This window comes from Patiria miniata, unplaced genomic scaffold (assembly GCF_015706575.1).
Source record: "Patiria miniata isolate m_02_andy unplaced genomic scaffold, ASM1570657v1 HiC_scaffold_5, whole genome shotgun sequence".
NCBI lineage: Eukaryota > Metazoa > Echinodermata > Asteroidea > Valvatida > Asterinidae > Patiria > Patiria miniata.
The window spans coordinates 14,344,543-14,358,455 of NW_024037072.1; the positions used below are offsets into that span (position 1 = coordinate 14,344,543).

General features: G+C 40.8%; 2 protein-coding genes across 6 annotated transcripts; one reads left to right on the forward strand and one right to left on the reverse strand.

The window, feature by feature from the left end:
- The first annotated feature begins 6 nt into the window (after positions 1–6).
- LOC119742209 (28S ribosomal protein S36, mitochondrial-like) lies at positions 7–4,345 on the forward strand. 2 transcript variants are annotated; one of them, XM_038218261.1, is made up of 4 exons: positions 7–95; positions 754–814; positions 1,082–1,230; positions 2,347–4,345. In XM_038218261.1, exons 1-4 carry the CDS (start codon positions 72–74, stop codon positions 2,362–2,364), a joined length of 252 nt encoding a protein of 83 aa, XP_038074189.1. In that variant the 5' UTR covers positions 7–71; the 3' UTR covers positions 2,365–4,345. The 2 variants fall into 2 exon arrangements, with proteins under 2 accessions (XP_038074189.1, XP_038074191.1); XM_038218263.1 differs by having other exon boundaries at positions 754–808.
- On the reverse strand, positions 4,218–13,876 carry LOC119742207 (RAB6A-GEF complex partner protein 2-like). 4 transcript variants are annotated; one of them, XM_038218259.1, is made up of 9 exons: positions 13,698–13,876; positions 11,696–11,833; positions 11,378–11,532; positions 10,953–11,036; positions 10,347–10,496; positions 9,890–10,030; positions 7,415–7,545; positions 6,127–6,304; positions 4,218–5,824 (listed from the first exon to the last, which is right to left on the reverse strand). In XM_038218259.1, exons 2-9 carry the CDS (start codon positions 11,794–11,796, stop codon positions 5,595–5,597), a joined length of 1,170 nt encoding a protein of 389 aa, XP_038074187.1. In that variant the 5' UTR covers positions 11,797–11,833; positions 13,698–13,876; the 3' UTR covers positions 4,218–5,594. The 4 variants fall into 4 exon arrangements, with proteins under 4 accessions (XP_038074187.1, XP_038074185.1, XP_038074184.1 ...); XM_038218257.1 differs by having other exon boundaries at positions 11,378–11,535; positions 13,694–13,876; XM_038218256.1 differs by having other exon boundaries at positions 11,378–11,535; positions 13,698–13,875.
- Positions 13,877–13,913: the final 37 nt, after the last annotated feature.

Consider the following 13,913-nt stretch of genomic DNA (forward strand, 5'->3'; position numbering starts at 1 on the left):
ATTCATCTCGAATGGAACCAGTTAAGGAGTTCGCCACACTAAGTTGATAGGGCGCCCTCTTCGTCGTAAACATGTCGGCTGCTCGTGCAATCGAGGTAAATTTCTGGTCAGATTTTAGCGATTATTTCATTATTTTGGGCGGTGACTTGTTATGTTTTCAAAAATTGAGTGATGGATTGATGAGAAGATTTCAGTTTCGATTAAATGTAACAATTTGTTCCACTGTTTCTATTGATTTCGGCCGGGCCCGGGGGTGGGGAAAAAAGGGGGGGGGGGCATGCTTAAGGGGGAAGAGGGGGGTTAAGACTTTGGGGAGTTAGTATGGCCCTATTCACTCCCGTTATTTTAAATTGAATGATAAATGCCGGGCATGGCAAACTGACCTGCAAAACGGTTTGCATGGCTGGGGAAGGGGGGGGGGGGGTTGAAAGCCTGATTTGACAGCCAATTGGATTTGGAAAGAATGTTGCAACCTGGAGCCACTTTTTCTTCACATATCTCAATAAACATGATAAAGGTCAGTCATAATAGCAAAAGTGTTAAAGGACATGAATCTTGGACTGAGAAACATTTTCAATTTTGTTAGGAAATAGGGGCCTACTCTCCATAAACTTTGTACACAATCGCTGAAGTGGCGTCTGGATACTACATTCTTTCCCCTGCATGCCTCCAGTTCCTGCAGTCCCTACAAACATTTGTGAAATGCATGTATGCCTATAACTTGATATCTGTTGTCTTTCCTTTTTCTTACAGAGGATTCGGCCTCACATCCCACTGATCAAATTTCGCTTTGTCAAGGGATCTACTGGTACGGGTATATTCTTTCGTATTGGTATTTAAAAAAAAAAAAAGAGCATTTACGAAAGTGTAGAAGAAAAAAACACAATAAATGGAAATATAACGGTTTATGTGATATGAAATTTGTTATTTTGATTTCTTTACATCATACAAATTTTGAAAAGTTTTTAGTGTTTACATAATAAAAAAAGTATTCATGCAAAATAAAGATTGTGTAATTTTAACAATGGAGGTTGCTGACCAATGCCTTTCTAACAATTGTTTTATTCACTTTGCTTTTCAGGGTCAGTTGCCATTGGAGCCTCTAAGGCAAAGTCTAACTCCAGCACCTCAAATGTCGGCACCAGGAGAGGAGACAGCATAGAATTCACATCTTTGCCTCTAAAGTACAGGAGGCTAGCGTTAACTCCTCAAGAGGTGGATTACATCAATGTGAGTTATAGCTTGAAACTATATGTATCGCTCTTTATGTGTTCGTATCTGTTCACCCATTTGTCCCTCAGTCCCTGTACTCCATCCCCCCCCAAAAAAAAAACCTGCCTGTTACTCCCTGTACGCCCAAAACTGCCCCAGCCCTATATGGTTTTGTGGATTTGAGTAAATACAATATTAAATTCACATCACGCAGACGCAAAGTCCATCATATGAATAGTTTGGTTGCAGTACCCGCTGCTATATCAGATTTGAACCAGCCAGCCAACCCCGGCAAGCTCGGCGGTGGAGTGGTAAGACGTCTGCACTAGTAAGCAGGAGGTCGTGGGTTCGTTCGAGTACAAACTGAATAGTTTGTGAATTTTTCTCAGGCACACTCGGCACACAGTGTTCATAAAATACGTCGGTGAAGAGCAAAAGCATATATTGAATTTACATCACCCCGACACAATTTCCATCTTCTTACAGTGATATACGTAGTACACTTTACATGAAACCTGATGCCCTGAGAAGAATGTGCCATTTGATTCCTACAAATTTGTAGATTTTGAGGAATTTTCGTCTATTCTTTTGAAAACGAAAATTAAGAAAACATTTTTTAAAAATTAAGAAATTCATTAAGAGCTTAATTTAGAAAATCCTCAGAGTGTAAGGTTATTATTTAAACTTGCGTTCCTCGTGCTTGTCAACCCAAAAACATCCTGTTTTCCTTTTTTGGACCTCTGCAACCCTCTGAAAGAAAAGTTATTTGTTTTGGGCACAAACAGATCCGCTTTGCAAGCAGACTGGCTGTCGGTCTGCACATTATCGATACTGATTGTGGGGCAGGAGCCAGCCTAACCCACGAGAACGGAATTATTTTCTGGCAGTCAGTTATTCAAAATTGTAAAGTAGTCATCAATAACTAAACATGGGCCTTGTTTTGTCGGTCGATGTCTCATTCAAAGAGACAAAACCTTTGTACTTTTGTATTTTTTTTGCACTTTAGAAAAAGAACAATTTTTTTAAATTTTTTAACACTCAAAAATAGCATGGAGAACGCAAAATTTGTTCTTTTTGGTTCTGAATGCATTTTTTACTTATCTTGCCACTTTGATTTTTTGCTTTTCAAAACAGAGAGGAGGTCCTGACTAGATTCAGGAGTGATGCAGCACATCATTACCCAGAACATCTCAGCTTGATTCCAGCATGTTCTCCACAACAGTTATATACTGGCCTAGGGTGGCTAGGGACATTCAGTAACGTGGACTTTCCATTGGCTGTGTCAAGGAGTGAGTCATTTATTCAGCTCATTCCCAAAATTGCTTCTTGATCCTTCACTAATTTGAACAAGAGTGGTATTTTTTTCAGGTGGGGGTGTTATTTGTCATAAGGTTGTGTAAAGCTGCTATACCTTGATAGCGACAGGTGCAAAGGTTAAAATAGTAATTACAAGGTTCACAATGGTCATTTGGTTACCAAATAATAATCAATGTTTTCAGGTCTTTGTTCGGACTCAAGAGGTAAACATAAGTGCTGCATCTGCACAGGTGGATGGAGCTAGTTAAGCTTAGGAGGATCTGATAATGTTACGGTGTTGGGATGCTGGATCTTGATTGGGAAAATGTGTAACCTACGGGCTCCGTGCACATGTACCCCTTTCAACAGTAAGAAAGGGAGAGTTGGGGGAAACCACTGGGAGAGACATTCGATGCTGCCTGATGCTTACGCAATTTCAAAGACGCTGTGGTTTTGCGCATATAAAATCAGAAGTGCGTACTTCGCGCTATATGCATGCAAACCAGTACAGGCATGTGGTGTGTTCCATCCATGGAGCTCTTGAAAGTGGTTAAAAAGCGCCCTCTCTGTTTGTGCATGGAGCCCATAAGGAAATGGTTGGCACGTAATACATGTATGTTTCTGCCTCCCTTTTGCCCCCCCTTGTGCCTCCTTTGGCCGACCAAAGGAGTGCATTGAAGGATGACTGTCGCCACTGCTGTGCCTCCATTTGGCGTTGGTTGCCGTAGGTTGCACAGGGGAAGCACAGGGGAGGCAGGCAAGTTGCTCAGTGGACGCACAGGTCCACAGCTCATAGCTCGACATGAAAATGCCCGAAAATTGCAGTTTTGGTGGTTCAAGGGAGGCACAAGGATCGCTGGAGCAGTTACATAGAAATCAGATTTTTTGGGTTTAGGCGACCATTGAGCGTCCTGGCCGTTTTTTTGGTTGCTTATATGTGATACAAAGATTGCAGCCCTGTGTAAAGGGGGCCTTAACAGTAATTTTCCACCCATATCGTGGTGCCAGGTCACAAAAAGAATTGCGCATAAAAGACGTATCTCACTGATATATAGACATCCAAAACCAATTCCCATTAACCTTCATTCATGTACAAAATGCTTTCCTGTCTGTTCAGTACCTTTGGCATTTGTGTGCTTCGGTGTGCTCATGTGAAGTATACTGCTGTTTCCTGTGTACTTTGTGTATTCACATTCAGTTGACAGTGCAATACGTCTGTTACGTTTCCACTGAAAGCAACATTATTGGCAACAGTAACACAGGGTTGAAGACGTCACGGGGGGGGGGGGGGGGGGGGGGGGACAGATATATTGGCTACCTCTCGGAACAGGTGCATGTACCCTGAAGGCCAATTTACATGATTTACACATGCAACTTTGTTGCGCGCCAATGTCATGTGTTTTATAAGTACGCACAAATTATTGAGAAATTAGTCCCATGACTTTGTTTAAATGTTAACAACCCAATTGATTTGGGCATATCATATAACTGTAACAATGACGCACAACAAATCACTTTCATGTGTAAATTGGCGTTTACAATTTTTAAAATAAATTGTGTTAAATTGAAAAGGTTCAATAAACTGAGTTGTTTGAAGGGGACATGGGTGGATCGGAGAAAAGTCTGACATCGGGCACAAGCTCTGAAATTGTTGGTCAAGACCAAGCACAAAGAACACATTGACATGTAAAAATAGAGTCTGTGTTATATGAATGGGTTTATCTATCCCCCATGTTGTTTTTATTTGTACAAATAATTTAATTTCCGTTAATGTGAAGCATTTATGCTGTATAAAAAATATGCAAGTGTATAATAAAAATTCCATTTAGCATATAAATTCTGCTGTGTGGTGTTTCTTTACTTTGCCGTGAAATTTTCCCCTTGACATGAAATTATCAGCACACAAAAGGTAACAAACATGAAAAAGAAAATTGTATTAATAACATTCCTCCCTTTTACCAATAAATATGATCGGGTAATAATGATCCCAGTGTCAATCTTTGTAAGCAATGTGTAAAGGAATAAAGTTGAATTTCCAAGAAATTTAAGTCCTCTTAAGAAATAAGTTCTCTTAAGAAATATGACGATATGATACAAGTTATGTTCCATGATTGCTTTTAACCCTAACTCCCTAGCATGATTTACTAGGAACCATACCCATCCTGGCAGATTCCAACACCATATGGGAAACTGCACACATATATTTCTGACTTTGATTCTGGAGGTGTGCCAACCCAATGTAAAAGACTGTCAGTTTAGGGGTACTGTACCCATCCTGACAGATTCCAACAAAACATGCCGTTGGGGTTTGATGGGTTGAGTTCTTAGGGTAAATAAAGGGTGAATTTATAACTGTTTCTCGGTTTGAAGCAATATGGGCACTTGGGAGAAACTCTCCATGCCATTAACACAATTATATAATTGAATAATTAAGATAAAATTGAATGGTTAAAAAAACTGGTCTCACTTGATCCAGTTCAGTAAGCATGTCACTAGTAGAAAAGACAAGATTATTTTAAATAATATGAACTCCATCCACCAATTTGCACTTAATGTCAATCCAAAACATCATTGCCATTTTCTTCTGCGAGTCCATGCCCAGAAGTATTCCTCTAATGAAGATGCCTTTTAAACAGATTCAGTCCAATTTATAAGCAAGTTCGGACTCGATTTACAATTAACCATGGTTCAACTAACTTCACTCAAAAAGAAGGATGGTTGGACTACTCTAGATGACTATTTGAAACCGGACCACAGTTCACGGTTCCATCACTGGTTACCAATAGCCGTGCCCTTCATAAAGCACAGCAGGGAGCCAGGACCAAGAAGTTTTGTGCTGACGTTTTGACCATCGTTTGACTAGAGGCGTTCGCATGTTGCTATTAATGCGCAGGCCTAAGTTACGTCACAACTTAACCGCTGGCGGACTAATGGTCCTTGCCAAAACTGTGTCACTTGCATGCACAAACCACTGTTCACATGCGTGTCCTTCAATGGCTGTCATGAGAAGGAGATACAGCGCCCCCTACAGTCAGCCTTGCCCACTAATGGGCAACTTACAACAAGTCGGTGCATGGTCACAGTGCTCACACTGTTACAGCGGCTGGGGTCTTGGTCACCAGTGTTGTACTCGTGGAGGCGTGCATGGGGTTGGTTGGCAGAATCTTGATAGGCAGATTCCAGACTAGCGTGTCGACATTCAGATTCTGTGGTCCCTGCCACAGGGCACTCTCTGATTGGTCGGCTGGTATCACATGATCAGGCAGCGGCTCCTTGGCCGTGATGAACTCAAAGTGGAGCCTCCATTTCAAGCAAACTGAAAGAGAAAAAAGGTGGCAAAGTTGACTCTTCAAACCTTTATCTTTAGTAATGAACAATACTTAGCTGTCTTGTAAGATGGAAAAAAAAACTTTCTCCTTGTTGTTAGACATCGATTTTTGTCATAAGGAGGTACATTTGCCTGTTTAAATATTAGATAATACTCTTAACTTTGTCAACGTCGCAACAGTTCAGTCAGAGTTTGGCCAGCAGTGCATTTTGCCCTGGTTTCTTGGAAAACTGCAAGATCTAGATTGTGACAGCTATTAATTAGTGTAATAATTAAGCGGTCACAGATACCTATGTCTGTTATGAACCCTGGAGTGACGTGGAGTGGGATAGGCAGGACCATGTGTGATTTGCTCATGTGAAGGCAGAATTCTTGGTGTCGGCCGTGAGATGACATGGATACACCCTGATGAGGCTTGCGTCGACATTCCTCTGCTATGTGCTCCTCGCTTTGAAGAACCACAGAATACTGAAACGGAAAAGAAAATATAAAACAGACACTTAAATGCCAATTCGAAATAGAAACCAGTGCACGAAAGTTGTTATGTCCCATATTTCGAAGCTGCTTTGAGTAGCCAATGGCAGTAGAGGCAGAATCACAACGTCTGTGCTGATGAAGATTTGAGTTTCTGGTCGAAAATTTCAGGTACAACAATTTGTGTTGAGATCAAAATGTTAAGACAAGATTTGAAATCTAATCACGCGAACATATGTGCTGATCATCCTGTTCTTCACTGAACAACATGATCTGCCATGAGTCTCTTGTGGATGCTTTCACGTATCTCTCTTTTTCGATTTTAGCCCTTCACCCCGAGTGACTTTCAGCCCTGTAATAGAGTGTGTAAGTCTCGCCAATGCACATTCACTTTTTATATGAACGTCTTGGTACCAAACACTGAAAAAGTCTAGTCACAGACTCCCGTTTCTGAATTTACCCAACTGTTATCTGCGTAATCCATTGGATGGAAGTTGAGGTCAACAATTTTTTTCAATTTCATAATAGTTGTCAATTCACAATATTTTCAATATGTTGTAAATTGTAATGCTTTATTTTCAATCAAAATACCCATGTATTGCCTTGATTGGATGAGCCCAGTTAGGACACAAAATAAACACACACAAAATAGGACCTAACACACATTGTAGATCCTGGGCCCAGTCTTTTGGGCTCTACTTACCGTTAGCGAAAATTCCCTGCTTTCTATAGCAGAAAATTATGTACTTACAGTAAGCTTATTTCACGGGTTAGCGTGGAATTTCGACTTCTGCGCATACATACATCCCGTAACTAAGGATTCTGTGCTTACAGGGTTAGCACAGAATTGATCTGCTGGCCTGCTTAGCACAGAATGGTGATCGTAAGTACAAAATTCTGTGGTTAGCAGAGCCAAGAAATTGGGCCCATGGTACCCAGGGGTGCTATTTTCTCGTAAAATCTGACAGGTTTTTGAGGTCAACTTACATGCTCTATGGGAAAATTCCATCAAAAAATGTCAAATAGTGCCTACTTTGAAATATTGTCTACTGTTCAAAAATAACATCTACTATTCCTGCATGGCGTCCATTGCTACAAACCCACCTGAATGCATGGGACCGTGCAGCCTGCTGGGAACTCAATGGTACCAATGATGTCTTCTCCCAGCTTGTAAGCAGGCTTGAACAGGCAGAACCGTGCCACGGAGCCATCCGAATTCTTAATGTTATAAGAATCTGTGAATGTTGAAATAAAGACAAAATACTAATGAATTGCAGTTTGATTTAACATCTGAGGCCACTCCAATTTTATTAGTCGTTTTACGTATTTTGTAGGTGCTGAGAATGGTCGTCAGGCAGGGGAAAAAAACACCCTGTATTTTCACAATGGTACGACCTTCACAATCGATGCGCCCGCCTCGGCATACGCGAGCCATGCGGATCTCTTCTCGGCAGAAACAGCAGCCATCGCCCGCGAGCGTGGAAACCCAGAATTTGGTGATTTCTTCACTCTTTGTTACTCTGTAACTTCATTAATTCTGCTTAAGTATTGGATTGAAATTTTCACAGATGAGAGATAAGATATTAGAATGGACTGAAAAAAAGTGTTATTGGTTTGTTCTTTTTAATTATTCGGATCAATGTTTCGAGATATCTGTTGCCAGGGGAAAAAAATTAAAATAAGAAATATGTGTTTCCAATTTTTTGTTTTCTCCATTTTTCAACAATTTACGTCGCCGAAATCCATAAAACAACTAATAAAATTGGAGTGGTCTCAGCCAAAGTATCAGAAACACTGTTTTCTCAATTGTTCTCTCACAAACGCTTCCCTGCAACTGTGCTCTGAATTGTTAAACGTATTCTTTCAAATACTGATATAGTCCTCTTTGCGTCTGATTTACTGGCTCAGCTCCTTGACTGTCACTTGTGAATGAGACTTATTTAAGTCTCACTTTGGCCCCAAAAATTGAAAAAGGAATACCCTGTTATGCCAAATGGGCTAAATATGGCCACATGCATGACGTAACTTCCAGACAACAGCCATTCTGAATTGATTGAACAGAACATTTTGTAAGCTGGGACACTCTTTACTAGGCTTGTTTGTCTTGGTTTTTTTTCAGTGATAAAAACAAGGGTAGGATGGACACCAGTGTTGTAGTCGAGACCGGATAGTCCGAGACCGAGACCAAGACCGAGACCTGAAGATTCGAGACCGAGACCGAGACCGAGACCAGCCCCTTCAAGGCGGACCGAGACCGAGACCAATATGGTCCGAGACCGAGACCGAGACCGAGACCGCTGATAATAAAAAACAATAGTCAAAATTAAAAAAACAAGACACGTTATTATAGTTGAAAAATGTAACCTTTCTATTCACAAAGAATACAGACCAAAATTTTGACCAGTGGCAGTGTTGACAAATTGATACACTGACACCTTACTTGAGCAAAAAGTAGTTACACTTAAAAAATATGGGCTTTGACATGTTGTCTACACCCAATCGTGACAAAAGTAAAAAGTTAAAGGCAGATGCTTCTTTATCTGTTACAGGAACTCGGATCCTAAACTCCACAGTCACCCCCTTGGTTTCAGCTATGACTTCTAACGGATATTTAAAGATGCAATTTTAATTTTACATTGCTTCTTTTTTCCTAAAATAAATTTAGGACTTAACTTCTAACAAGACTTGTGTACTTGATTTTAAAAAATGGGAGCTAGAAAATGTTGAATTAATTTTTAAATTTTTGTCATAGAATGTGGACTTGTACATGTAGACCCACAAGTTGCGAAGTGGTAGCCAGAATGTGCCAGATATGGATTTTTTTTTTTTTTCTGAACGGGACTTTTAATTTTTGAGGAATAATGGGGTACTTTAAAATGAGCAGCCAGAAAATGGGGTCTTATCATACACTCTCATGGCAACAGCGAGTGGTAACTGGTAAGAGTGTGTGAGTTCAAAGCTGGAAAATCAGGTAGGAAAATTTACTTTTTCTTACTGTCCCAAATTAAAGAGAACATTGTGTGGGGTCGAAAATATAACTAATTTGAAGCACCTCATTTATTATCAGAATTCAAAATGCAAGTGATTACGCCCACAGGGGTGGGCTAAACTACACAATCCCCGAAAATGGTTGACCCTTATTGCATAAATTGTTACAAGTTTATACTCTGCTTTATATGGCCGACTCAACAGATAAATGCCGAACTTGTTCCAAATCGTTCAGTGACTGGTACTGCTGCAGCTTTACATGTACTTTGGGGACTTTCCAATGTGCAGTCGAGTCCAAACCGACCGCGATATATAACAAGCTTGATCTACAGGCTAGCAAATGTTTTAAATAACAACGGTACTGAACGAAGTGAACACAAAGTAATCGATCGAGCTGTAAAAGCTACATATTGCCAGTCTCGACCCGAGACCAGCCAAAATATCGAGATCAAAGGGGACTGAGACCGAGACCAAGACCGAGACCACAGCTTCCGAGGCCGAGACCGAGACCGAGACCAGCAAAAAGTGGTCTCGAGACCGGTCTCGAGACCGAGACCGGTCTCGAGACCTACAACACTGATGGACACCTACTTGGGCGTTTCCTTGAGGTGACTGTGTTCAACACTTGGATGGCAAGATCAAGGAGAGAATTCTGGGTTCTCTCTTCGGCAAGGAAGGGATTACTGGAGGCAGCCTGGTCATCTTGTTCCAGTAAGCTGGTGTCACCAAGACCTGAAAAACAAAAACAACCAATGTTACGAAACGAGTAACCACAATAAGAGACCATCGTTAAAAATCGATAAAAAAAAAATCAACTTTTCTTGAAAATGACAGCACACCGGGTGCGATGATTTCACAGGATGCTTGAGACTATTATTCACTTACAGTCCAGTAAGGTATTTCATAATAATTTAGTAGTTTTGTTTTTTGATTTTTGCAAATGTTGTATATTACCTTTAAAATAGATGAAGAAACCAGAGATGTAAAATGAACAAGGAATGAGAACGTGACTGCTACTATCATTCTTACAACAGGTCCATCATCTCACCGTAAAGCACCAGAACTCTGAAGGGCACTCGAAGTAGTTTGATGGGGCAGTTGACTCGCTGCATGCCTATGGTGACCTTGTAGGAATACTTGACGGCTTGACCACGATATGAGGGGGGTGCGTCGCTGGGAATGGTCTCACGATAAAAGACTGCGACAATGAAATTATAAGGCATATAGACTGAAATAACTTGCACTGTTCTTGCATTATGGAAATTGAAGTATTTTTTATAAACACCGTATACTCAGTGTTGTCCAGAGTCGTTGTGAGAAAAATTCACGAAGTACTCGGGTGGGACTCGAACCCACGACCTGCTGCTTACTAGTGCAGACAGCTTACCACTCCACCACTGAGCTTGCCGGAGTCCGCTGGCTGGTTCAAATCTGATAAAGCAGCGGGTACTGCAACCAAACTATTCGTGAGATGGGATTTGTGTCGGGTAACGTAAATTCAATAATGACTTTACATCACCCTGATGCAAATTCCCTCCTTTTAACAATAGAAACCAATTGGAAATGTCAATGCTTTCATCAACATAATCTCCAGTCAAATTGGGGCAAACCAACAAGCTAAGTTTGCTGTTCCCAAAAAATTTCAATAACTTACATGTTTTTCTTTCACCAGGTTTCAGCTTCAGATCACAGAAAAGAATCTTGGGCTCCGTTGAGAGAATGCAGTTGCCTTTTTCTCCTAACGAACACAATTATTGAGGGAACTTAGTTAATTTTTAATAAAACCAAAACACTGAAAGCAAATTTGTTACTGAATTTATATAATTCCCTATGCTTTTTGTCTTCCTGAAGACCAAAGGGTGCAGATAGAGAGGCAAGTTGTGGTAAAGTAGCTTGCCCAAGGACACAGCAAATGGCCAACAGCTGTCTTCGAACCTCTGACCCTCTGATCATGAGTCACAAAAACTAACCACTACGACACACTCCTTACCGTAAAAAAAGGGAGAACAACAGTTAGGTTCTGGGGGTCACTAGGGAATGGGCGGGGGAGGGGCGGGGGTTGCTCAAGGTTCTTCTTACCCCTGCTAGGAGCCAGGCTTGTGTTGACGGAACTCTGCAGCATCTCCAACTCCTCGGACTTTTCGTCGGCGGGCATCTTGGGCAGGATGACTTTAGAGCCACTGATGTGACACTGACAATGTAGCTGGGCACTGGCCCAAGCGAGGGATTCCACACTGCTTGGGTTGGGAAAATACAAGAGGAAAAGGCGAATTGGTTTAGTCAGTTAAAGGATGGTGTATATGAAAGAGTTCAGCGATATGCATTTCAGGAGAAATTTGGAATCAAATCTATCAGACATGACCAGTGAAGTGACCGGTAAGCTAGTACTTTTCTCACCTAGTGCTACTAGCAGAACATGTGAACGTAACGCTGCATTCCAAGACCTCCCTAGCAAGGAATGTTAGGCCTCTCGTCAAATGTGCGCTGACTTCAATCATGATGACAAGGGGGGCTCAGTATCAACTAAGGCAATATCTGCATAGAAACGTGAAATGGAAGAATCTTCAACAGATGTAATAAAATTATTTCACAGATTATTCATAACATGGAATTTGCGTCAGGATGATGAATTAAATACAGGGTTTTTGGCCCTTCACCGACGTATATTTTATAAACTCTGTATACTCAGTGTTGTGCTGAGTGTTTGCGACATAATTCACAATCTACTCAGGTGGGACTCGAACCAACAACCTCCTGCTTACTAGTGCAGACGTCTTACCACTCGGCCACCGAGCTAGCTGGGGTCGGCTGGCTGGTTCTAATCTGATATAGCAGCAGGTACCGCAACGAAACTATTCATAACATGGAATTTGCATCGAGATGATAAATTCCAAGCTGATGAAATTTTGAAAAAACTTTGTGGAAAGTATTTCAAAATAACAGATCTCATAGCGAAAGTAGCAGAATTACAGTTTATATATACGCCTGGTTTTTAGGTTGACTTAGGCAAATCTTCATTGTTAACAAAAATATGGGCACAGGAAAATGTGTATTTTTCAAAATTTCAATTAATCTTTGAGCTGGTCTAGTCTCGGGCAGTAAAACAGTTAATGTTATTGAGCCTTCTTCTTTATTCATAAAAGTAATCTTTCATTTTCAGAAACATTGATTCACAGACCTAATACAGGTGGCTACCAGACTACCCAGTCACGAAATTGTGCAGTGAAGGGGTAATAAGTGTTCTTCAGAACCCCTTTATTTGTTCAATTTGTACACAGTTTTATCGTTCCAAAACAACTTCTAGTTGGAATACATTAATTAAGCTGACTTATGGGACAGTTTGCACTGCACTAAATCCTGATTCGTAGCCCTAACTGTCCCACAATGCTATGCAACAAATACTGTTAAAATTGCACACTTCCGATCTGTCCATACCGCACCGTAGTATCATGTCGAACTCTATGTTAGCCTGAGGAACTCCAGACCTAACAGTAACACTCATGGCATTGGGAAAATCCGAATTTCTCCATGACGGGCATGAGCATCATGTGGGCTGGGGTAATACTCAAGCTATTTTCTATAAGTCAGAGTGGCATCCGATATAGACCAAGCAACGGAAGTTTTTTCCAAAAACATAAAACATGGTAATTCTCATGACACATGATTAAGCCATGGCTTAACCATGGAGGAATAAGAACACACTCCTCCATCTGTCCATGGCTTATTCAAAACAAAATGCAAGAACCATACAAAAATGGGAGATTTTTGAGACGCCTGGTGGCCCATAAATGTGGCCTATTATTTACTGGACTGCCTCCGTAAACATAGGCCACACATCCACATGTACAAAAATCGTGTCGACTTTGCCAAATTTTGATTTTCACATTTAGGCTTACTTTGTAGGTTTTTTTTGCTTTAGAAGCATTCTCACCCTCTATATAGGCTAATCAGAAAGTGCTGCCTTTTTCAGATGTATATTTTTCGTGAAATTTCCAGATTCATTTTTACACGTTTGCGTATCAAAATTTCAACATGAAATTTCACAAAAATTAGACATCTGAAAAAGGCAGCACTTTCTGACTAGCCTATAAAGAGGGTGAGTATGCTTCTAAAGCAAAAAAATCCTACAAACTAAGCCTAAATGTGAAAATCAAAATTTGGCAAAGTCGACACGATTTTTGTACATGTGGATGTGTGGCCTATGTTTACGGAGGCAGTCCAGTAAATAGGCCACATTTATGGGGCTAGTTGGCAGCAAACACGCACACCAGTCATGCCAGTGCAGTGTATACAAACCATCGAGCTATTTTGAGCTCAAAAAAGCGTCTCAAAAATCTCCCATTAATTTATTTAAAAAGCGTTCAGTTCGGTACACTAATTAAAGGCTTCCTAGTCCTACGTGTTGATGTTACACGATACGGTGTATCAAGTCCCACATGCACACAGCAGCTGCAGGTACTGCACTTCAGAAAACGTACACGTCATTCACTGCATGTCAGTTTTGTTCTGAGAATCATTGTTGACGTCATATCCACAAAGCAGTTACTAAATATAGATGTGTCACGTGGACGGCCTTTTTTTTTGGGACGTGAATGAACAGCTGATGGTTAGGCTG